Genomic DNA, 21873 nt, shown 5'->3' with positions numbered 1-21873 from the left:
CTGAACCAGCCCAGTGGAGAGCCAGAGGCGAGTCACAAGAGATGAACTATGATAATTAAATCTGTCTGAAACACAAAGATTTGAGAGTAATTAATTAAAGCATGACTTTGTTTAAAAAAAAGAATACCACATCCCCCCCCCCCCCCCCTCATCTCACAGCTCTCCATTAGACACGTAATTTCACACAAAGCCCCGGGTCCTTTTCGTGCCAAAGAATTATGAATTCCCGCATGGCATCCTCTCCACCTCTCCTGTTCCCTAGGAGACGGGTATTATGCGCAAGCGCTATTGTGAGGAGAGAGGAGAGTGGGCAGGGGCAGGTCTGTGTGTAACCTGTTAATGAATGGACAGCCTTTAGTAAGATGGCCACAGTGTATCACAGGCAAATTCTGTGCTTCATGGAATCGAGATCTGTAAACATTACAAATACATATTGACCGGCAACAGCGACTATGAATAAAATAAAAAGGCCAATTCACTGTATAATTAACTAGCTCACTGCCAGAAATATTATGTACAAGAAAGGACTGACATACTGTCGATCCTTGTTCAAATCGTAGCAATAAACATCGCTTCTGAAGGGTGAGAAATAGTCTTCTGATGAATCAACTGAAGGCGGCCCTGTTAAATGTTCTTTTCCAGCAAGGAAACAGGATTACTGCACTATTCATCACCTCAGGTAAACTGAAATCACTGAATTCAGCCGGTGATTTATTGTGAATGTGGAATCACAGAACAGTAGCCATGGCGTTAGCGGTGCCACGACATCTCCTTGTTATACAACATACACCAAATGGCGAATCAACTTACAGTAACCCAAACACATGGTTGGTTCATTTAAAACCGTTCTCACTAATAAGGCAATTCATGTAGCATGTTTTCATCATAACAAAACAAAATAGTGTTTTTAAAGCTGTATGCTAATGCAAATAAATATTTAATTTAGCCAGGATTTTAAATCGATAGGATAGGCACTGCACTGTGCGGGTGACGATTGTGTACAATATACACTATAGCAGGGTGTGAGCATGGAAATGTTTGGAGATGTTAGCCGGAATTAAGCTATGCACTCATACATAATTACATTATTCTACTGTGACTGTTTTAAGCATTACTTCTTCCTCCACAGCTGATGAGCCCAAACAGAGCGAACATGCTCATGGTCAATAAGGCCTGGCCCCATGTTACCCAATCTGCATTTGTGTGTGAAAATAGTGCTCTCTAAGCGGTTCTGAGACAGACAGCAGAGCAGGGCCGGTCTCCTGGGAGAGTCGGAGCACTGCCGCGGGGTGTGGATGCAGCCGGCTGGTGTAGGCCCTGGGGAGGACCTGGCTCACCTGGGGGTTCTGCTTCGCCAGCTCCTCAATCTTGTGCCAAATCTCCTCCCGTTCCTTCAGCTTGTACTTCTCTCTGCAGTCCAGACAAAACAAGACAAACACGCCGTCAGAACAGACAGCCGCCACACACACACCGCCGGCTTCTCTCGCTCGCACTGACGCTCTCTCTCTCACTCTCACACACTGACGCTCTCTCTCACACACACTGTCTCTCTCTCTCACACACACTGTCTCTCTCTCTCTCTCTCACACACTGACGCTCTCTCTCACACACTGTCTCTCTCTCACTCTCACACACTGTCTCTCTCTCTCACACACTGACGCTCTCTCACACACACTGTCTCTCTCTCCAAAATGTTTTAAAAAATGATATACATAACATAAATAGTAAAACATTTTTACATTTCTAAGAGCATTTTTAAAATAAAGGCATCGCACAGTTGGAGCGGTTTCGGCTCACACGCTGTTCAATAGTGAAAGGGTAAAAAGCGGCGTTTGGTCTCGGTCTGGGCTTTGAAGAAAAGATCGATAACTCCTGCAGGTGTTCCCGCAGGCCTCCGGGCCCCCCACCGCCAGGCCTCTCTGGCCACAGCGGGAACACCCGGCCCCCCACCCTCTCCCGGGGGGGACACTCACTTCTGCTTCTCGGCCTTGTACTGCTGGGTGCAGTCGTCAAACAGCTTCTGGTTCATCTCCATGAAGAGCTTGAGAGCGTTGTAGATCAGCCCGTGTATTGTCCTGTCCAGGCACGGGGGGGAAAGAGAGGGGAAACGTTGGCCCAACGTTGCAGAGACAACTCAAATCAAGCCTCCCAAAAAAGCCATTCATAATGGCCAGGCTGCGGTCACCCTAAAGAAAATGGGTGGGCAGTTACTGTAAGGGTATCAATACTGGGTATGCCACCAAGTTCACCAGCAGGTCAGATAAGAAACGTGATGCTTGATGCAAATTTTTCAGTATACAATCATGCAGACACAGGTACTGTGCGCATCAACCATCAGAATGGGGAAAAATTTGATCTTGACCGTTATTTGTTGGTGGCAGGCAGGGTGGTTTGAGTATCTCAGAAACTGCTGACCTCCTGGGATTTTGACACACTAGAGTTTGCACAGAATGGTGCGAAAAACAAAAAACATCCAGCGGGCAGCAGTTCTGCAGGTAAAAATGTGTTGGTAATGATAGAGGTCAGAGGAGAAGGGCCAGACTGGTCGAAGCTGACAGGAAGGCGACAGTAACGCAAATAACCACACATTACAGTGGTATGCAGAAGAACATCTCTGAACACACAACGCATCAAACCGCTAAGTGGTCTGGTTACAGCAGCAGAAGACTTAATGAGTCTAAAAAAATATAAAGTGCTCACTGAGTGTATAATCATTTTTAAATGTACAAAAACAGGCATAAATCGGCACAAGCATATGCTAATGAAAGCCTCTACAACATACATCAAATGTAAATTCAAAAGCAGTTGATGGGGCACACAGTCTCCATCTTTGCTTAACGATTTCCTCATTATCCACCATTATTCAGTGTCTGACAGGATCCTCGGGTTCACCATCTTGGCTCTTGCAAGTTTTTGCAGATGTGTGAACCCCACAGATTCTCACTCATTACCATCACGCTCAAAACCGTGTGAATCTTCCCCAGTCTGAGGGTTCCGTTTCTGGACAGCACTGTCTAACACTGTTGGGTTAAGCCTCCTTTTGGTGCCAAGAGTTCTGTGGCATTTCTGCGGACTGGGTGAGCAAAATCATCACCACTGTTACCAACGATTTTAAACGGGCCTTCGGCTAACATTAGCACGGCAAAGGAATAATAAGACACAGGTGCCACAACAGAGGCAACAGTTAAAACACACATACACTTAAAACATCAGACTCTACACCCCTACTCCGGAGACAACAAACTTCACCATTTAAAAAAATTAACAGTCTAAATGAATCACCATTACCTTCAACGACACATTAGCCAATGAGTGCGCAGACACGAGATTCCAAACCAGAACCCTGAATTCAGTGCACCCCGAGTCCAAGCACAAGACACATCAGATTCCCACAGCAATACCACACTGCTACTGCTACTCGTACTATTACCACTACATAGTACATACTGCCAGTCTAAATACTGCTGTAGCTCCAGGCTACAGAACTGAAAGCAGCTGGTTACAGGCCCAGCACACTGACCAGGACACCAGCGCACCACAGCCCATACGGAGCACCATGTGGCCTGAGGCCACAGCACACGTCCCACGTCACGTACTTGTTCCAGTGGCTCTTGGAGTTCTTGTAGAGGGCGGGGAACATGATGGGGAGGATGCGGGCGGCGTTGTCGCTGATGAGGCTCATGATGTACTCGTTGTTCCAGTAATACAGCGCCCTCTCGGCCACCTGAAAGCACACGGACCCTCAACATCGCAGCCCCGCCAACAAACATACACTGCCCATTATATAACAACGGTTCATATACTGCATATATCTGCATATTTTTCCATACATTCGGAAATGTTGATAAATATGGTATCAATGTACTACACTGGAGAAGTTATGCATATTATATCAGTAAATCTAATTTCCACAACAGTACACGTAGGTCCTGCAGATGCTCTGACAGAAATGCACACGCTGATGAATAACTGGCCAGCCCTCGGTGGGTAGGATCCAGGTACAGATTAATCAAGCTTAATTACTCAGACACGTACAGTTTACACTGATCTACAAGCCCTTGCCGTGCACAGGGATTTAAACATGATTGCAAACAGCGAAAAAGGTCTTTGCATTAATGCAGGTGTCGGGAAAGGAAAACGGGAGCAGGAAAAATAAAGTAGGCAGTCCTTCAGCGAGCATGGAGTGACAGGAGCCCTGGTTTTGGTTGGCCTCCAGGGCGAGGACAGAGCCAGCACCAGCCGTATGTTCACAGCGTGGCCCCCGTTAGCTCGTTAGCCACAGCGCTCATCCTGGGAGTGAAGTTAACCAGCCTCCACTTCACCCTGTGTCGCGCGCTGCACACTGCAACCACGCTACCGAGCACAACCCCAACGCGCCAAAAACCACAGAGCAAATCCCTTCGTTGCATTCCCTCAATCCAGCCAATGGCAAGCAAGGTAGTGCTTCCTGATTCGGTGCAGCCACTTTCAGTCACAGTCATGGGCTGGATTATCACAGTTAGCTTATACAGTTAGTTATCAAAATAATAATAATTAATTTGGTATTTAGTTCACTCTTTTATCCAAAGCGACTTACAGGTTGATGAAACCAAGCAGGGGACAATCGCCCCTGGAGCAATGCGACCACCAACCTTCCGGGTCACGTACCTCAGCCACTAAACTAGAGGCTGCCCAAGAGAAAATATTAGCAAGAATTTTTTGCTAGGTGATGCTAGCACCAAGGAAACATAGTATGGGAGGGCTGAGTGACGTTGGCAGCTCTGAGGCCGGACACATAAGAATAACAGGTCTCAGGACTAAGGCTTCAGGCTGGATGTCTTCATGGTGGCCCTGACTGCGGAGAGCACAGCCCCTGAAAGGCGCGGGGCGTCCGGGGGAGGAGTACCTGGAAGTGTGGGCTCGACACGCACTTGGCCAGCTGCCGGAAGAGCGGCTCCATGACCTTGACGAACTCGGAGGGCTCGATGACGTCCAGGATCTCCTCCAGCTCGTTGAGGAACATCACCTCTTTGGGGCTGTGGGTCTTGGGCCAGAACTTCAGCAGGCCCATGATGACCTGAGGGAGGTAGTGGGAAGAGGTGGGTAAAGGTAAGCGACGGATAGGGGGAAGCCACACACAGCTGTTTCACTGCTATTTGCCCCAATCAAGATAACACAAGGGACAATTTACTATTACCGTAACATTTGGATCTTCATACCACAAGACCAGGAGTGTAATATGCAATATAATGGTTGTGGGTGGGTAGTTCACACAACCTTTTTAAAATGTTAACACACCTACAGTATTGGATAAGGCTATGGGCTACAAATACCTTGAGCGAATGGCTTTCCAAGACACCTAAATCTCACAGATTTAAATTAGGCAGCCTGTGCTAGAGCCCAGCCTTTATGAGTCAGCTTTGGCATTTAGACGCATCTCCGCACAAGCAACACGGCGGCGGTCTCCAGGTTTTAATTAGAACCTCCATCTCCGTCATTCCCGGGCTACGTGCGGCAATCGCGACGCGGACGGCAAGAGTTTCCTTTTCGGCAACGCGGCAATGCAATTTCTCCCCGCGTGCCTTGAGGCTAAACACTTTAGTGAGAGACATTAGCGCTATTAACATTAGCCCCCCCCCACCTCCCCATCAAACTTACAGGCTCAGTTAGGCTGCTGTCTTTTTCCAAGAACTGCACCACGCAGTAGGCCAGCTGAGGAAGGAGAGAAAAAACAATGGCGGAGATCACACACAGAGCGACGTGGCGGGGGGGGGGTCTGGCTTAATGCGGAGCGGAGCGCGAGACGCCCGGGGTAATTAGACGCCCGTGGGTAATTAGCGGGGCTACCTGTGGGTGGTACACGCTCAGGGACTTGACTTTGTGCAGCGGGAGCAGCACTCGGATCAGGAACATCTTGTGCTCTTCCTTCAGCGGCAGCGCGAAGCCATTGATTATGCTGGGGGAGAGGGAGGCAGAACGACAGCCGCCTTTAGTCCTCCACCCTCCCCCATCAGCCATTTCGCCCGAGTGGACGTTCATTTATTCGTATCAGTCGCGTATGTGTATGTTTATTATGTAAGGGACATGACGACGTGCATTTGTCCACAGTGTAAAACAGAAGCACCTCCAGACGCACCATGTGAAGTGATTATCTTTCAGCTTTGTTTTGACTTTTGAGGTGTAATTATGCTGCATGAACTGAACGGATGCAGCTGTTGATATCAGTTGGTGGTGAATGCCAATGTTTAGAGGCTCTTATGGATATTCAAAGAGTGGAATCTGTATTTTCCACTTAAATTAAATCTCTTGTAAAATGCAGTTCAAGACGCCACTTATAAGTAAGGAGAAACAGGGTACCCACCTTCCTAAGATTTCTAAAAGCTCTGCAATTCCATTATGATGCTCCGTTTCATATATAAACCTGCAACAGAAGGAAAAAAAAAACAAAACTATTACCAATACCAGGAATAAAGGAAGCATCACAGAATGCAAATTTACATTTTTCATAGTTTGGAATGCACAACCGTAATTGCAGCTCGGTGCCATCATCGTGACATGTCCCCCATCATTTTTATGGGGAGGGGGCCACCCCTCGTTTTCACACCTGCTCCTTCTCTACCCACCCAGCAGCTGACACAGGCTGATCGCAGGGTGGTGATTGGCCAGGAGAATTGCTCAGCGAAAGAGCAATTCAGTCAGCAGGGATGACCATCTCTCCAAACTTCCCGGCGGCTCTGGGCCAATCAGACGCCCACAGTCTGCACGCTCAAGCTGCACATAACGGTCCTCCTCTGACCCAACCCTGTGGCAAGCTGAACTAGAGGGCCGTGCCATGAAATAAGTGCCAGTTGACGTCATGCACTTTTGAGAACAGCCCATGGTTGCCTGCACTTTACCAAATCAATAGCAGCGGAAGCAGGGATAAGCGTGGCTCGTGAATATAACACCATTACACATTTGGAGGCAGGAAAGGTAAAAGCTTAAAAATACTGCTGCAAATACCAGTCTTCTCCAGGCAGCGTGATTATGGATGGACTGATCAGATGATCAGATGATCCGGTGTCCAATGCTGCACACTGGGTTCACAGCAGACAGCAGGGGGGAAGCTCACCTGTAGAAGATGTTGTTGATCTGCCGCCTGATGTAGGCTCGCAGGCCCAGGAACTTTCCGTAGATCCTGTGCAGGATTGTCTTGAGGAAGTCCCGTTCCCTGGGGTCCTCGCTGTCGAACAGCTCCAGGAGCTGCAGGGGCCAGGAGGAAAACGGCACCGCATCAAAAACGCGGAGCTGGCAACCCCGACTTAAGTCAACAGAGGGCACGAGCCACGCCCTTCGCTTCAACAAAGCGCTTTACCACATTCCTGTATCCGTTAGCAATTAATTGTGCCCCAACCTTCAGACTCATAATCTTAGTCAGCTGATAACACAACAAAAGCTGAAACTGCTGATGGTAGTCTAGGCTCTGGGGCTTGTGGTGAGAGAACTAGCTTAAACTGCATCTAGTGTATCTGGCAACCGCCCCACTCTTTTATTCATAATTGGGTCAACGCTTGATGAAATAAATGCACCATTCCACGGGCAGGTCCACCCAAGGGGCTCAAGAAGTCCGCTGGAGAAATTAGGGCATCATGTGAATCGATGAATGGGCTAATTTGGATAATGCAGCCCATAAGATTAGGGGCAAGGCCCACAGGCACTGCAATGTTACGCCAGGAGCCTGCGATGCGCGGAACGTTCCGGAGAGACGGGAGCGGCAGCAGGACCTACCCGACTCACCGCTCTTAATATTCACGCATTCGACTGAGGCGTGAGCGTGTCACCGATCATGCATAACAATCCCGCCTAATTCCCTATCCGTGATGTGTTCTCATTTATAGGCTGGGAGTGAGAGAGAGAGAGAGAGAGAGAGAGAGGCAGAGAGGCAGAGAGAGAGAGAGAGAGAGAGAGAGAGAGAGAGAGAGAGAGAGATAGAGAGAGAGAGAGAGAGAGAGAGAGAGAGAGAGAGAGAGAGAGAGAGAGAGAGAGAGAGAGAGAGAGAGAGAGAGAGAGAGAGAGCGAGAGAGGAAATGTTCAACACACTTATCAGCCTGTCTAAACAGCATTTACATGTAGTTGGGGACCAGTAGATCCATGGCACTAGGCACACTGCTAAAAGGAAGGGTAAAGAGGACGAGGCACTTACGGATAATACAAACTTTTGGTCAATGTATTTTTTGGCGACGTTGGGCTGGAAATCAGGAGACTCCAGGAATCGTAAGAAGAACTCGTACACCAGCTGTGAAGGAAAAGTGGATGCTCAGTTGCTGTTAATGGCCAACGAGGCAGCCATTTTGGGAACGAGCAAAGTGAGGTTTCTATAGTGAGACTATAAATTCTATCGAGCCTCCACAACAGGACTTTGGATATCGGTTCCTTCAATCCACACCTTTTTAGTTTCATAGCAACTGGTAGAAACCCAGTGGCTGGTGCAAGAAACAATAGGGTAAAATGGGCGTGTAATCCGTTCATCACAAGATTTGATCAAAGGTTTGCTAGGCAGTAGTAAAAGTCAACAAGCACAAGGTATAATGTATGTGTGCATATACTGTATGTGTGTGTGTGTGTGTGTGTGTGTATAAATACAAACACATAAATTACAACTGAAATACACAATCATATACATAATGTAATATATTAATGATGGTGATTTTGGGAGGGGGGTGGGAGTACGCACCTGCAGGTGCGGCCAGGCTGCTTCGAGGGTGGGCTCGTCCTCTTCGGGGTCGAACTCTGCCCCCGTTGGGTTTGAGGATGGAGGCAGGGTCCGAAAGAGGTTCACTGAAAACTGAACAGACCATCATCCGTCAGTACCACTGCTTTACCCCCACCTGCCTCGCTCCAGCGGACAAAAACTCTGGAAGAAGACGAGGTGATTATGACGGACAGGACGGACAGCTGAGGACAGGAAAATGCAGTACAATGAGTACAATGCACAGATACCCATCACCGCTAAAGGTTTGGCAGTATAAAATCAAATATTTTCCAATATTTTTGGTATAGATATATATTTGAGATACACGATGTGTCAACAACTGTAGTCACTGTCGAGTCATATCTGTTATTGCTTTCATCGCAGTCGGATACAGACGTAGACAGGGCAGGAAAAACAGCGATTGCTAGCAGTAACCGCCATTATTCTTTGAGCAAAGCTTTTCTGCATTTTCACGTCTCTAGTCCTCGTGAATATTTTATGAATTGATCCATTCCGCAATGACGGGTATCCAAACCGTAAATCGACTGACACGGAAACGCTCGCTTAAACCTGACGTGCTCCTTAAAATTGTTTGCTAGACAAAAAAATATAGCCTAGGTTGAACAGAGGCGTCTCCATTTAACTTTGATTGATAAATCCCTGTCTCCTATCCCCTACTGAACCGGGAAGGCCTCCCGGCCAGCTTCCGTGTTGCTGATGCAGTCAAGTTGTTGTGATGATGCCACATTCAAACTCAAAGCTACAGTACAAGCCCAAAGCAAGGAGGCTGCACTAGTCGTCTGACATTCTATAAGGAAAGCCATGCAACAACAACAACAACAAAAAGCTGGCAAAGCAATCGTTCTGTTTGTCACTAAGCTGGGAGACATTAAAATAATCAATCGACCGGGTGAATCACTGACGAATGTGCGTGTGAGTCAAGAGAGATGCACAGCACAGATGGAATGGGTCGAAGACATCTCAGTATTCATTTTACCGATTGGCAGTTGTAGCTTTACTGTATAATGTAGTACCAATTAAAATGGAATTACAAATGACTTTGGGCTGGTTTTCCCCCTTTTACAGCAGTTTCCTCATTCCCAAATGCCAGTTCCCAAAGTTAGTTGGCTGCTTTTCCAAAAATAAATATTTCTATTTTCTAAGTAATCTAATCGAATCCCGGTCGGCCGGGGCCTCTCTGTGTCGAGTTTGCATGTTCTCCCCGTGTTGACGTGGGTTTCCTCCGGGTACTCCGGTTTCCTCCCACAGTCCAAAGACATGCAGGTTAGGCTGATTGGAGAGTCTAAATTGCCCATAGGTATGAGTGTGTGAGTGAATGGTGTGTGTGCCCTGTGATGGACTGGCGACCTGTCCAGGGTGTATTCCTGCCTTTCGCCCAATGTATGCTGGGATAGGCTCCACCCCCCCTGTGACCCTGTTCAGGATAAGCGGGTTAGGATAATAAATGAATGAATGAACTATAAACAGTCCAGTACAATCGTGTGAAGTAGAAGTGAACCACAACTAGATACGGGCCGTCTATTTGGTCTGCATGAACAATTTGTAGACTGTATGCTGGCATGCTCTGCAAACCAGCTAAAGCAGATAACTAAAATAATGTTAATTTGTCATTATTGAGCAACTAGCTAAGGCTAGTTAGCACACCAGTTAATGTTAGCACGGTAGCAAAAGAAAATATGGATTTTTATGCATTTAACACAGGTCTGAAAGCCAACACAGGCAGCTGTCTCATGCAAACAGCACGAGGGATTCCCTGAAGGTGATTAGAGGAAAGGCCTACTGGCTGATTCCCCCTCCTGCCAGTCACAGAGCGGGCCGTTTTGGCAGGCTGATCTCCTGACAGGTGACGATATCATCTCTGAGGCCGAGAGCAGCCGCCGTGGCGCTGCAGCAGCCAATCAAACACGAGTCACGATGAGGGGTGTGACGGCTGGAAATAGCTGCTCCCGCTTTTAGAAACGACAGCCCCCACCGGGCACCTCCCACCGCGGCCCACCCAGGTGAGCGCCGGGCCCGGGGGGGGGGTTGGATGGGGGATGGGCGGATGGGCGGACGGGGGGGACGTGACTGAGCGGTTGCCGTGGTTACCCTGGCTGTTCAGGTGCCGGCGCTGATGCGAGCTCGCAGGAGAACTGGCCCGATGGCCGACCACCGATCACTCCCAGGGCTGTGCATGGAGAAGGGCGGCCGCACCTGTCACCGGCCGCGGACGCAGAACGCCCAGCCCAAGGGCAGGCCCAGCTTAAGAGCTTCCACAGGGATTTTCTTAGCTGCTGACTGACTGACTGATTTACGGCCTGAAATAAATAATCATCTGCCATTCGCCCAGAGGTTTAGCAAATTCTATCCAGAGCTATAATTCCCCAGGCCTTAGCGTAGGGCTCGCCCGGAGAGAGGCAGAGTGTGTTCTCCATCCGCCTGCCTCGCCTGCTATAGGACACCGGACGAGGTCTCAACGCCCCCCCCCCCCCCAATTAACTCCCCCAAACCCCCCCTCGTTTCTCAATCTGCACTCCACCCATCACCGAGTGCGGACAAAACAAAACCATCTCTACACCCTGACCAGCTCTGGACTCACCCCCGGGCTTAAAAGTAGCTGATCGGTAAAAAGCAGGGAAGACGATGAAATACTATCCTTGGGGATGGTGCTTAGAAATAAGGAATGGACTTCTAATTAGAATCACCGGGGTGGGGGGGGGGGTGTCGGTACTGATAACAACATCCTGAGAGTCACTGTCCCAAAAAGTGTGTGAACGTGCCAACGCACCTCCTTCAGCAGCAGGAGGAGGGAGGAAGAGGAGGAGCTCCAGGCAGTCTGGGAGGAGGTTTTGCCCTCTCATTTCAAACAGTAATATGCAGACTTTCACCGCAGCCAACGTAACAGGCCAAATGGACTCACTTAATGCACAACGCACAGACAGGAGTGCACACTCCCTTCAGTGTGGAGTACTCCTCACTTCCCATTTCAAACCCGGGTAATGGGAAAGCCTTTTATCAATTCATAATTAAATAAACATCAAAAATCAATCAAAGGATGGATTTCAACAAATGTCAAAAAATTGCCACCCAAACAGATACTGGATCAGATACGGTGTTAAAGTCATTATCTGGAAATATCTGCAAAATTGCTCCAAAACGTAACGAGCATGATAACTGAAAGCTCATTGATCTCTGCCCTAATGCTTCAGAAGACGAGGTATACACACAGTCTGGAGAATTCAATGCAATGGTGCACTGGGAAATCTAAAGCCTCAAGCCTGCTGCACCATAAAGACCTTTCTGGGCGTTTGAATGATCGGTCACACAGGGCAGGCGGGGCCCCAGAGGGGCCGCCGGGGTGAGCGGGGCTGCGGGCGGGGGGGGCTCCCCGCGGTCTCTCACCATGATGACCGCCTCCGGGTAGATGGACTCTGTGACGACGTCGCGGTTGTGCGTGATGTATTCCACCATCTCGTTGAGGCCGGCCCGCTTCACCTCCTTGTACTTGAGGTCGCTGAGCGGGTCGGTGACGAAGTCGAACAGCACGCAGCACTGCCGCAGCTTCTGCACGAACAGCTCCTCCCTGTCGATAGGCGGCGCATCTACGCGCGAGGGTGGAGAGGAGGGCGGAGGAGAGAGGACAGAAAGGTTAATAAGACCCGAGACACCACAGCCAAACTCCACACACATTCAGACACAGTCAACTGTGAAATAAAGGTAAATAAAGGTACAACAGTGGCTCAAATGGTAAATGGTAAATGGTTGGCATTTATACAGCGCCTTTATCCAAACCGCTGTACAATTGATGCTACTCATTCACCCATTCATACACACACCAATGGCAATTGGCAGCTATGTAAGGCACCAACCAGCTCGTCAGGAGCATTTTGGGGGTTAGGTGTCTCGCCAAGGTACACTCCAACACACCCTGGGCAGGATCGAACCGGCAACCCTCCCGACTGCCAGACGACTGCTCTTACCGCCTGAGCCAATGTCGGCTCAACTTATGATGAACTGACCAATATTGTGCATTCCAACTGCCATTACTGACATTATACTGTATTGTATAAGAACACTAAGAAGAATCCTGAGGTAGGAAACAATTCAAACCTTTAAAAAAAGGTCCAGAAGAAGAACCCACTTCTTTAATTTTGAAAGGAACAGTGGGTCAAGTAAGGTTAGTGAACAGCAGATATCCCTCCTGTCTTAATCCTGCTCCCACACACTTATGCTTTTTGATTCCCTGAAGCTGCTTATGCAATGTGATATTTGTTTATAAAATGCAAAAACAGAACAACAAGTACAGAACAACCAAAATAAGTGAAACAGAAAGACGGCTTGAATCACAACACCAAGGCAGACCTGGCAAGGCGCAAGGCATGCTGGGTACATGATCTCCGGCTGTTTCTGTGACAAGGCGGGCGAGAGCCGTGAGCGTTGCCAGGGTAATTGGGCACATTCGTGAACGCGTAAATATCGATCCCCCGCCCGAGGAGCCGCGTGAATGGAATGCGAACGAGACAAACAGGAATCCGGGACGGGAGCGATCGCTCCCGCAAGGCGATGTTTATAAAGGGCGTGGCCGCGTTATCCACAGGCTGCGCGGTGCGCCTCGGACTCCGGTCGCCACAGCGCCGAGGGAGAGCCCGTTCGGGAAGCGCAGGCGAGCAGGCCAACTTCGCCAAACACCCAAAAAATAATTTGCCGAGTGTCAGGCCTTAATAGCAAACAGAACCGTCTGAATAATATTTGCGCCCTGGCTGACAGGAGAAGATTAATGCGGCCGCGAACGCCGATGTGTGGGCTGAGAGGGCATCGGGAGGAACAAGGAGCCGCAGAATGGGGGGGGGAGGAGGGGGGTGGTGGTGGTAGCTGGTCGTCACCGCTCTTGGCTCTTGCACCGCTCTGTCAAATGTCTCGCGTACAGCATATTTTATGACCTCGATGTCATTGTACTCTGCACAAATTACCCCGTTATTTGACAGTGACACGGCAGCTCGTTACTGGCCCAGGTGAGGTTTTCCGCGCAGGTATGAAGAGACTTCACTCCCCATTTTCTAAAGCGTTACCCTGGGTCTGTCCCTCTGGCACACCAGTGCAGATTAACATTCAAAAGACACGCAGGTGTACAGCGAGGAAAATATATCTTAATTTAGATATAAAAGGCAATGTGCTTCTGCATTACTCCTTCAGGGTTACACTTTAAGAGTGCATAGGGAGAACGCTTGTAGACATAAAGCAGGTAAGTTCAAATATTTAACCAGTGGGAGAGAGGGGTGGGGGTGTGTGTCATAAGTATGCATGTCATGAGTTAATTGCCCTAAGGAAATAATAATAAAGAAATAAAAAACATAAAAAACTTTTACCTTCACTGAAAACGAAGGGCAAAGATCAGGCAATGATTCACCAATTGGATACAGTGAAAGGAGATGATTACGGAATGATACTGTGGATATTATATGAGTCACGCACTGTAATTCTTCATTCATGCCTTGAGGAGATCATTTCACAAGGTGAAAGTTTCAGAAGGTCTCCATTCCTTTTCTCAACCGACTACATCCTACGGGAACGTTTTCTTTTTTTTCCTACGGGAACTTGCTCAATAACAATACACTGGCACACAGAAACGCTATGACTAGGTTCACTGAAATGTCCGGCCAAGGCATTGCTTTGTCGTTGGCTGTGATAGAGGGCTGGCATTGGGTCTAACGCTCTTCTGAAGGCCGCGCGGAGTGAGACCCTGGTGACGGCTAACGCCAAACGGAGGGAGGAGGCGGAGGGTAAACGAGAACAAAGCCTCCTCCTCCTCCTCCTCCTCCTCTCCTCTCCCGCCTGTCCTGGCGGAGCGTAAGCTGCTTACTGGCATAATCATAACAAACAAAGTAACTACATCACGATTTGGCCCTCCCTCCCAGCTCTCATTCCACAGTAAACTCTCCCTCGCTCTACCTTCTGTTCCTCCGGCAGCAGGCAAAAGCCGAGAGGAGTTTATCCGCTCCCTCTCGACGCCCCGCACCCAACGTCACCTCAGGCCGAGCCATCTAGGCCACTCTACGCTTGCTGTGGGCTGGATGGGGTGTGGATTTGGGGGCAAACGACAGCATACTGATCTGGGGCAACTGTAGTGGTTACCGCCCTTCTCAGTGGATTGAGCTGGGGGGGGGGGAATTACGAGCATAACCAGGCCATAACCAGGCCACTCTGAACCACATTACATGGGAGTGCCATTTTTTTTCAGGGCTGCACGAGAGGACAGGGAACCAGGCCCGAAAGGAGAAGCCATGAAAGGGCGGCGCTGGGATCAGTACCCTGTGCAGGAGGCCGGGAATTGCAAAAGGAGGAAAAGGAAACTGTGCGGAAATATTTCCTCGTTCCCGAGACCTTCGATGGGGATTCGAATGGGAGCCGCAGGATCTAAACCCCTTCACAGCAGACAGCAGAATGGCGAATTACGGGTGGCGTGACAAAAGGCTTGTCCTATCGGGCGGCGCAGAGAGCCACACGCCTCTCTAAAGCCGAACTTACCCCCTCCACTCCCTCAACACTGTCCTCTTCCACCGCCCACTGTGGGACAGGTGGGAGGAGGCATCAGGTGCTACTGTAGGAGGGGGCCTGAATCTGGACCTGAGATTCGGGCCGTCTCCTTACTGGTCTCCTGCATGGACCACCATCGATTTCAGTAATCCATAATCTATTACAGGTGTACTGAGAAGAGCGCTAAAATGAGAGAAACAAGACAGAACACAAAACGGAAAAGTAGGCTAGCTTTTGGACATAAAAAGTGCAGTAATAAAATAAAAGTAATAATCTAGTGTTAACTCAATGTCAACAGAAACCGTGTAACATACAGAAACGTATCGTCTCCAGGTGTCAGATTTCTGACAGGGCATCGCGAGGTGAACAGCAGGACTGCGTTTCCGGAATATTCTGAAAAGGCATCACCTCCTATTGAGTATTTGTAGTGGCGGACTCTTCTTTGCGAGACAGATGTTATGTGCATCACCCCTTTTCTCAGAAACGAGGGCCATACCTCACTCTTCGGGGACGAACGGCAGACCGGGCCGCCATCAATCATTCTGCGGGAGAGACAGCGAGGGCGAAAGCAGCAAGGCTCTGATTCATTGCAGCGAGGCAGCTATGGAGGGGCCGGGGAGTGTGTGGAGAGATCCAATACGTGGAAGGAGGGGGGGGGGGGGGGGGGGAGGGAGCAGGTCCAATATGGCATGGATTCGGAGATCGTGACCGATCGGGCGTAACTGCAGCAACAAGGCAAGGTGGCTCAAGGCAGACAGCACACGTCATGGGCAGGTTAAGCATATGCTGGGGGGGGTTGGCAGTTGCTCTACTCCCCCCCCCCCCCCCCCCCCACACACAAAGGAGGGAGGAATGGGAGTCTCTCGAAGCTTCCTATGTTTTTTTGTTTTTTCCCCCCCTGCAGGCTCCCAGAAACAGAAACAGTCCCCACAGGGTGCAGCCCCTTGCTCACTCCCATGTGCACATGCAAAGCCGGTCGGTGGGCTAATGAACAGCAGTGACTTCACTTCCACAACGAAAAAAGCACAACCGCCATTTTACCGGGTTCGGAAAAGACCCAGCCACAAGTGAACAGTGAACAATGTCAAATTACGCTTCGACAGACTCAGCCACTAACATTTTGTGACGGGGGGTACGAGCTCACCTTCATAACCTGGATGTGTGTGAAACATATGAACATGTAGGACAAAAGAACCTCACATACCCCTCATCACCCGACCGAGATAATTTGGGGGGTGGGCATGCCTAGCACTGACAGTCACTTTAGCGTGTTTTTACATTGCTGGAATCATTACAGGTTCCTGGGCGGTGCTCACCCGCGCTGCATCGGTCTAATGTGCAGTGGTGCACCCAGCAGGCCAGCGCGAATCTGGACCGCAGCCGAAACGCCTCGACGCGTCTCTCATTACCGGCAATAGCGTAGGCCAGGGAGGCAGGGGTCTGGACGGGAGGGTATCTCCACCACCCTCCAGCGACTGCCCCAGCAAAACCGGGCACGCAGGGCCTACCTGAACCCATCCCATCTCCCCTCTCAGTATCACTTACCAAGGACTCGGCAGACAAACGGAAATGCTGACGTGTTTACCGCCAGGCCCTAGCAACGCACCACACCTAAACAATGTAGTAGGTTGCTAGGGTCTGGGGGTAAACAATGCGCGTTGAACAGAGCTGCATGAATCAATACGCTCCACACGTAGGCAGGGCCGCACAACATGAGGAAAACATGCCATATGCGGTAACGTCGTTGAAATGATTGTGATGACGGTATAAATACTGGAAGTCCGCACAGTTCCAGTGTCTTTCTGCTTCACGTACACTGCTAACATAGCCCCTACACAACGAATAGCCTATGCCCACAAGTTGAAAAATTAAATACATTATTTTCAACATGCTTTTATGGAACAAACGGGCAGCCAATCAATTTAAAAACAAATTAAATAAACACTATACATTCATCGCAGTTCAAGCGACGTCTTTATCTCACATGTTCACATCTCGATGATGATAAATATACAATATATCGTGCAGCCCTACTCATAAGCAGATAGCAGCTCCCAGCTCAACTCTGGGAAGGTTTCGCCAGTGGAGAAAGAATGTAGCGCTCCTGCCCTACCCGACCCCTGCTGGCTCTGACCTCTCAGGGTTTTAGCCGAGGACGATCAGCTGCACCTAGAGAGCAGGCAGGGATTAAGGCTGGGTGGCACTGCCTGTCCCGAACTACACCCCGATCACTGCCTGCAGTTTGCCAAACACTACCCCCCCTGCCAGTGCCTGCGGTCTGAGGATACAGAAACCCTCAGCTCTCTGGAGAAGACGGAAGACTCGTTTGACTGCGAGGACCTCTTGACCTAGCCCCATAGCCCCCAGTTATGGAATTAACGCTGGAGGCACACTGAGAACACTCACTTTAGACAGCCCCTCTCCACAGCTCAAACTTCCCAGACATTTACACTATGGGGTCGCCAGGATCGCAGCTTTCATGAACCTGTTTGGGAGGTCAAAGGGTTGCATTCTGGGAAGGGCTGTGGAGGTGCGCTGAAACGGAGTGCGATACAGGCCACGGTTCACTGTGGCACTGAGCCTGCACCCATCCAGAACATTCTATACACGAGACAGTTTGACAGAATACGGCCAAATTCAACCGTAACACAAAAAGTCTGTAAGGCTGCAACACTGATCTGAAATTACCTCATAAAACTGCTTTTAAGAGCCTGAGGGATACCAAAAAAAAAAAAAAAAAAGAATCACTATTTTTGAATAATTTGGTATGACATCATAAAGGTAACTAGTTCATAAAGTTTACTTTACTTTCGTAAGTACTGGAAACACAAAGGACAGCACATTTTCTCTAAACTGCAGAACACGTCTCATTTCTCGGCGCTAAGCTAACCACCGGTTGTGTCAACAGAAAAGGGGACAGGTGTGGGGAGGGGGGTGCGTGTATATGCAGATGTGGTCTCAACGCTGCATGCACTGACACGGGGAGACTAATCCATCTGAGGGAGTGTTATTATGAGGTTTACTGTCCTACTTAGCGCAGACACTTTCACTGCTGATCCAATTACTGTCTGCCGATACAGAGAGAGAGAACAGAGAGAGAAAGAGAGAGCGAGAGAGAGAGAAAGAGAAAGCGAGACAGAGAGACAGATAAACAGATAGTCAGAGAAAGAAAGCGTGAGAGAGAGAGAGAGAGAACGATAGACAAAGAGTCCGAGTGAGCGACAAACAGAGTCAGAGAGAGAGTGTGAGTGTGTGATAGAGACAGAGAGAGAGAGAGAGAGAGGGAGAGAAAGAGAAAGAGAAATGCTGCCCACTCCAGGCATGCTGCTCAGACCACACTAGGGATAAGGCTGCCTGTAAGACAAGAAGTCATTATCCTCTATAAGATGCGTTATAAACACATTCAAGGCCTGGATGGATGTTCAGCTGCTGTGAGCTAATCGATTGTCTGTTAGAAAGGAATGAAAATACAATTCATCCTTTACAAATGTAGCTTTTGGATGGCAGATGACCATGTGCGTGACATTTGACCAAAAGTGTCTTTTATGCGCTTTCCTATGACAGGTAACAACATGTAACATCAGGAAAGCGTAGGTTAAAGCATATAGGGACAGAACTACAAACAGAGCATCGCCAGTGACAACACAGTGCCAACATTCCTCCAATACACTTCAGGGCGAATCAGTGAATGACTTAAATTCCATACATGACTTCAACGGACAAACTGACAGTGTTTTTGAGAGGGGCTAAAACGTTGGCACGTTAGCCGAGCGGAAACGAGGCGCTACCTTTGAGGGCGGGGAGTTTCTGCAGCTCCCGGTTCTTGCTGAGGTTAAACCGCGAGGAGCTCTGCCGACGCTCCTTCTTGACGATCTGCGGACCCCCGGAGTACTTGATTTTGTTGAGCTGGGTGGGAGGGGGGGTGCTGTTGCTGGGGCGCTTGCTGGCGGTCTGCTGCTGCTGGGCCTGGGGAGAGGGGGAGGGGCACGCACACACACGCACACGCACGCACGCACGCACGCACGCACGCACGCACGCACGCACGCACGCACGCACGCACGCACACGCACACAAGCACACACGCGCACGCACGCACACACGCACGCACACACACGCACACAAGCACACACACACACACGCACACACGCACACACGGACACACACACACACAGAAAGATTTGAGGTTATCCTGCTCTGAAGGACTTGAAACAAAGAGTGTGGTTTTATGCAAGCCACAGAAAGTTAATTAAAGGAGTAGTCTGTGAAGATCTCCTCCTGATCAGGCAGCAGCGTCATAGACAGTTAGACAGTTGGACTCACAGCCCAGCCCAGCCCAGCGGCTGCGGGGTTAACTCCCGGGTGGCACAGCTCAACGTTATCCTTGATATGAGTACTACGTACAATTCTTCAATTAAAAAGCAATGGAATAATATGTAGAATATACCACATGCAAGTCACTGCCGACAAGGGCTTCCACTGGCCAAACACATCCCACCAATAGCCGCATCCCCGCTCATTACAGCCACTGGAGACTCAGACATGGAAAGGACCTCACTACTGACTACTGAGTAACCGAGTGCATTCTGATTATAAAAGCTACTTCCTACTTAAAATACATTTCTACAGAATCCACTTTCACTTCCATTCTCAACTTTGCAAAAGTGCCATCTTTTCTACTTCCTAATTAAAAGGTGACCAAAAGTGCCAATAGAGCAAACAAGCAACACCAAAACAAAAACATTGTCCTCTGTTCTAAAAAATGACTCAGCGAAGCATTTCAGCTGCTGAACACATGGGATAAACAACACAAAGGGAACCAAAATGCTAATTAACTAATAATTATCACATTGTCACATTACATTTACTTAGCAGATGTTATCGTCACCTGATTACTATAAGCAGGAGCGCCAAACTTGGCTAACAACATTCCCAGACCAATGTGTAATGATGCAACAGCACTAAAGCACTACTGCAAGTTAACCATGTTAATCCAGAATCAAAAAATACATTCTAGATACATACAGACTACATCCAGAAACAGACAAACTATAGTTGCTTGACTGGGACCAAGAAGGTTCAAATCCCGGTGGGCAATAAGATCTGTGCAGGTGTGGGCCCTTGAGCAAGGCCCTTAACCCCACATTGCTCCAGGACCGGGATTGTCCCCCGCTTAATCAAATCAACTGTAAGTTGCTTCGGATAAAAGTGTCAGCTGAATAAAGGCAATGTAATGTAATATATATAATATCCTCCAAAGCCATAAAAATACCTGGGTGAGTATAATGGGGGTGTGGACAGGTAGTCTGAAGAGGTGGGCGTGTTCAGTCTGAAAATAGCCGATGATTCAACTGTCCTGAGCAATTTTGGGGAAGTTTCTTCCACCACTGAGGGGACAGTACTGACAGGCACTGCGACTGGAAAAAGTGACCAACCGGGCTGGTGGGGGGGCGTGGTTAGGTAGTCACCTCAAGGTTGTGGAACCAACAGACCGGGCCAGGATGCAACGGTTGAAAAAAATGGTGCTAGATCTTACAAAATGTGTCAGTTTAAGGCCAGATGTCAGTTCCCTTAGGGTATTTCCCTCAAATAACATATGTGGAGTGATGACACACTTTACAGCTGTGAAATAAAACTTCAATTTTCTTCCCCAGATAACCTGTTTTTCCTGCATTTTTTTCCCCACTCAGGAGGCCTAGTGAACAATTATATAATGCAAAGGTTTGCACAAATAATAAACAAAAAGAATAAACACAGGATAGCAAAATAATTAATTATTAGGAGGAAAACTTGAATCTTTCCAAAAATATAAAGAAAACAAAAATTGCTCAGATACAGTATATACTGTATCAATGCATGTAAACAGACCTAGATTTAAAGTGTTTAATAACATCAATGGACAATTCCCATTTTCAATGTCCTGGAAATACAACTGGAATATACAAACATTAGACCTAGTAGGTATGGGTTTTCTCCTCACCCCCAAGACAGAAAAGCTTTTACATACTCAGATTTGATTCACTTTCATTCTGAGCTAAAAATGTCTTTTTCATGAGACACAGCCAACTAAATTAATCCCAGAATGCCTTATAAAATGAGCAGTAATTTAACCAGGGAAAGGCCTCTGCAAAGCATCACTATTTAGGCCTTTACTAGCTACCAATTCACAACAACACACAATATGGAGGACAAACTGTTCTCGTATCCAGAATACAGTATACATCCAGCATTGTATTACAGTAATGAAACAGCCTGACAGTTCCATAGGGAGCAGCCAAATGCTTTTTAATACCCACTTTACCTTAAAATTCAGAGAAGAAGAACATCAGCTAAGTGCACTCAGTTAAAAAAAGAAAACGATTCAGAACATATCAAAAAGCACGCTGGGTCATGTTGCTGATGGCATCAATGGCAATTATATATGAAAAGGGCAATGCCGAACAACAGCACCTTTGTCCAGGTTTGGCTCACAGGGCAATTCTCACATCCACAGAGAGAACCACTTCAAAAAGACAGGAAAACAATGCGTCTTAAACAGCCCAAATCTTTAAAATGATCATGCATGAAACTAAAGAACGGAAATGTCTTTCCTGTAAACAGCCCAGATTTCAGTCCTCCTGCAAGGACTCATG

General features: G+C 48.5%; 1 protein-coding gene across 1 annotated transcript in view; it reads right to left on the bottom strand.

Annotated features, from left to right (window-relative positions):
- ppp2r5d (protein phosphatase 2, regulatory subunit B', delta) overlaps positions 1 to 21873 on the bottom strand; it is a 30271-nt gene that overhangs the window by 3290 nt on the left and 5108 nt on the right. The window contains exons 3-14 of the mRNA XM_061227639.1: positions 19033 to 19210; positions 12113 to 12312; positions 8693 to 8803; positions 8162 to 8254; positions 7091 to 7221; positions 6341 to 6400; positions 5827 to 5935; positions 5638 to 5691; positions 4886 to 5056; positions 3597 to 3724; positions 1974 to 2075; positions 1338 to 1410 (exon numbers count right to left, since the gene is read on the bottom strand). Of these exons, the coding sequence (XP_061083623.1) occupies positions 1338 to 1410; positions 1974 to 2075; positions 3597 to 3724; positions 4886 to 5056; positions 5638 to 5691; positions 5827 to 5935; positions 6341 to 6400; positions 7091 to 7221; positions 8162 to 8254; positions 8693 to 8803; positions 12113 to 12312; positions 19033 to 19210 (1410 nt within the window). The remainder of the gene's footprint in view (positions 1 to 1337; positions 1411 to 1973; positions 2076 to 3596; positions 3725 to 4885; positions 5057 to 5637; positions 5692 to 5826; positions 5936 to 6340; positions 6401 to 7090; positions 7222 to 8161; positions 8255 to 8692; positions 8804 to 12112; positions 12313 to 19032; positions 19211 to 21873) is intronic.

The sequence above is a fragment of the Conger conger genome, chromosome 18 (assembly GCF_963514075.1).
Source record: "Conger conger chromosome 18, fConCon1.1, whole genome shotgun sequence".
NCBI classification, from domain to species: Eukaryota; Metazoa; Chordata; class Actinopteri; order Anguilliformes; family Congridae; genus Conger; species Conger conger.
This window is presented reverse-complemented; position numbering and strand designations above follow the sequence as displayed.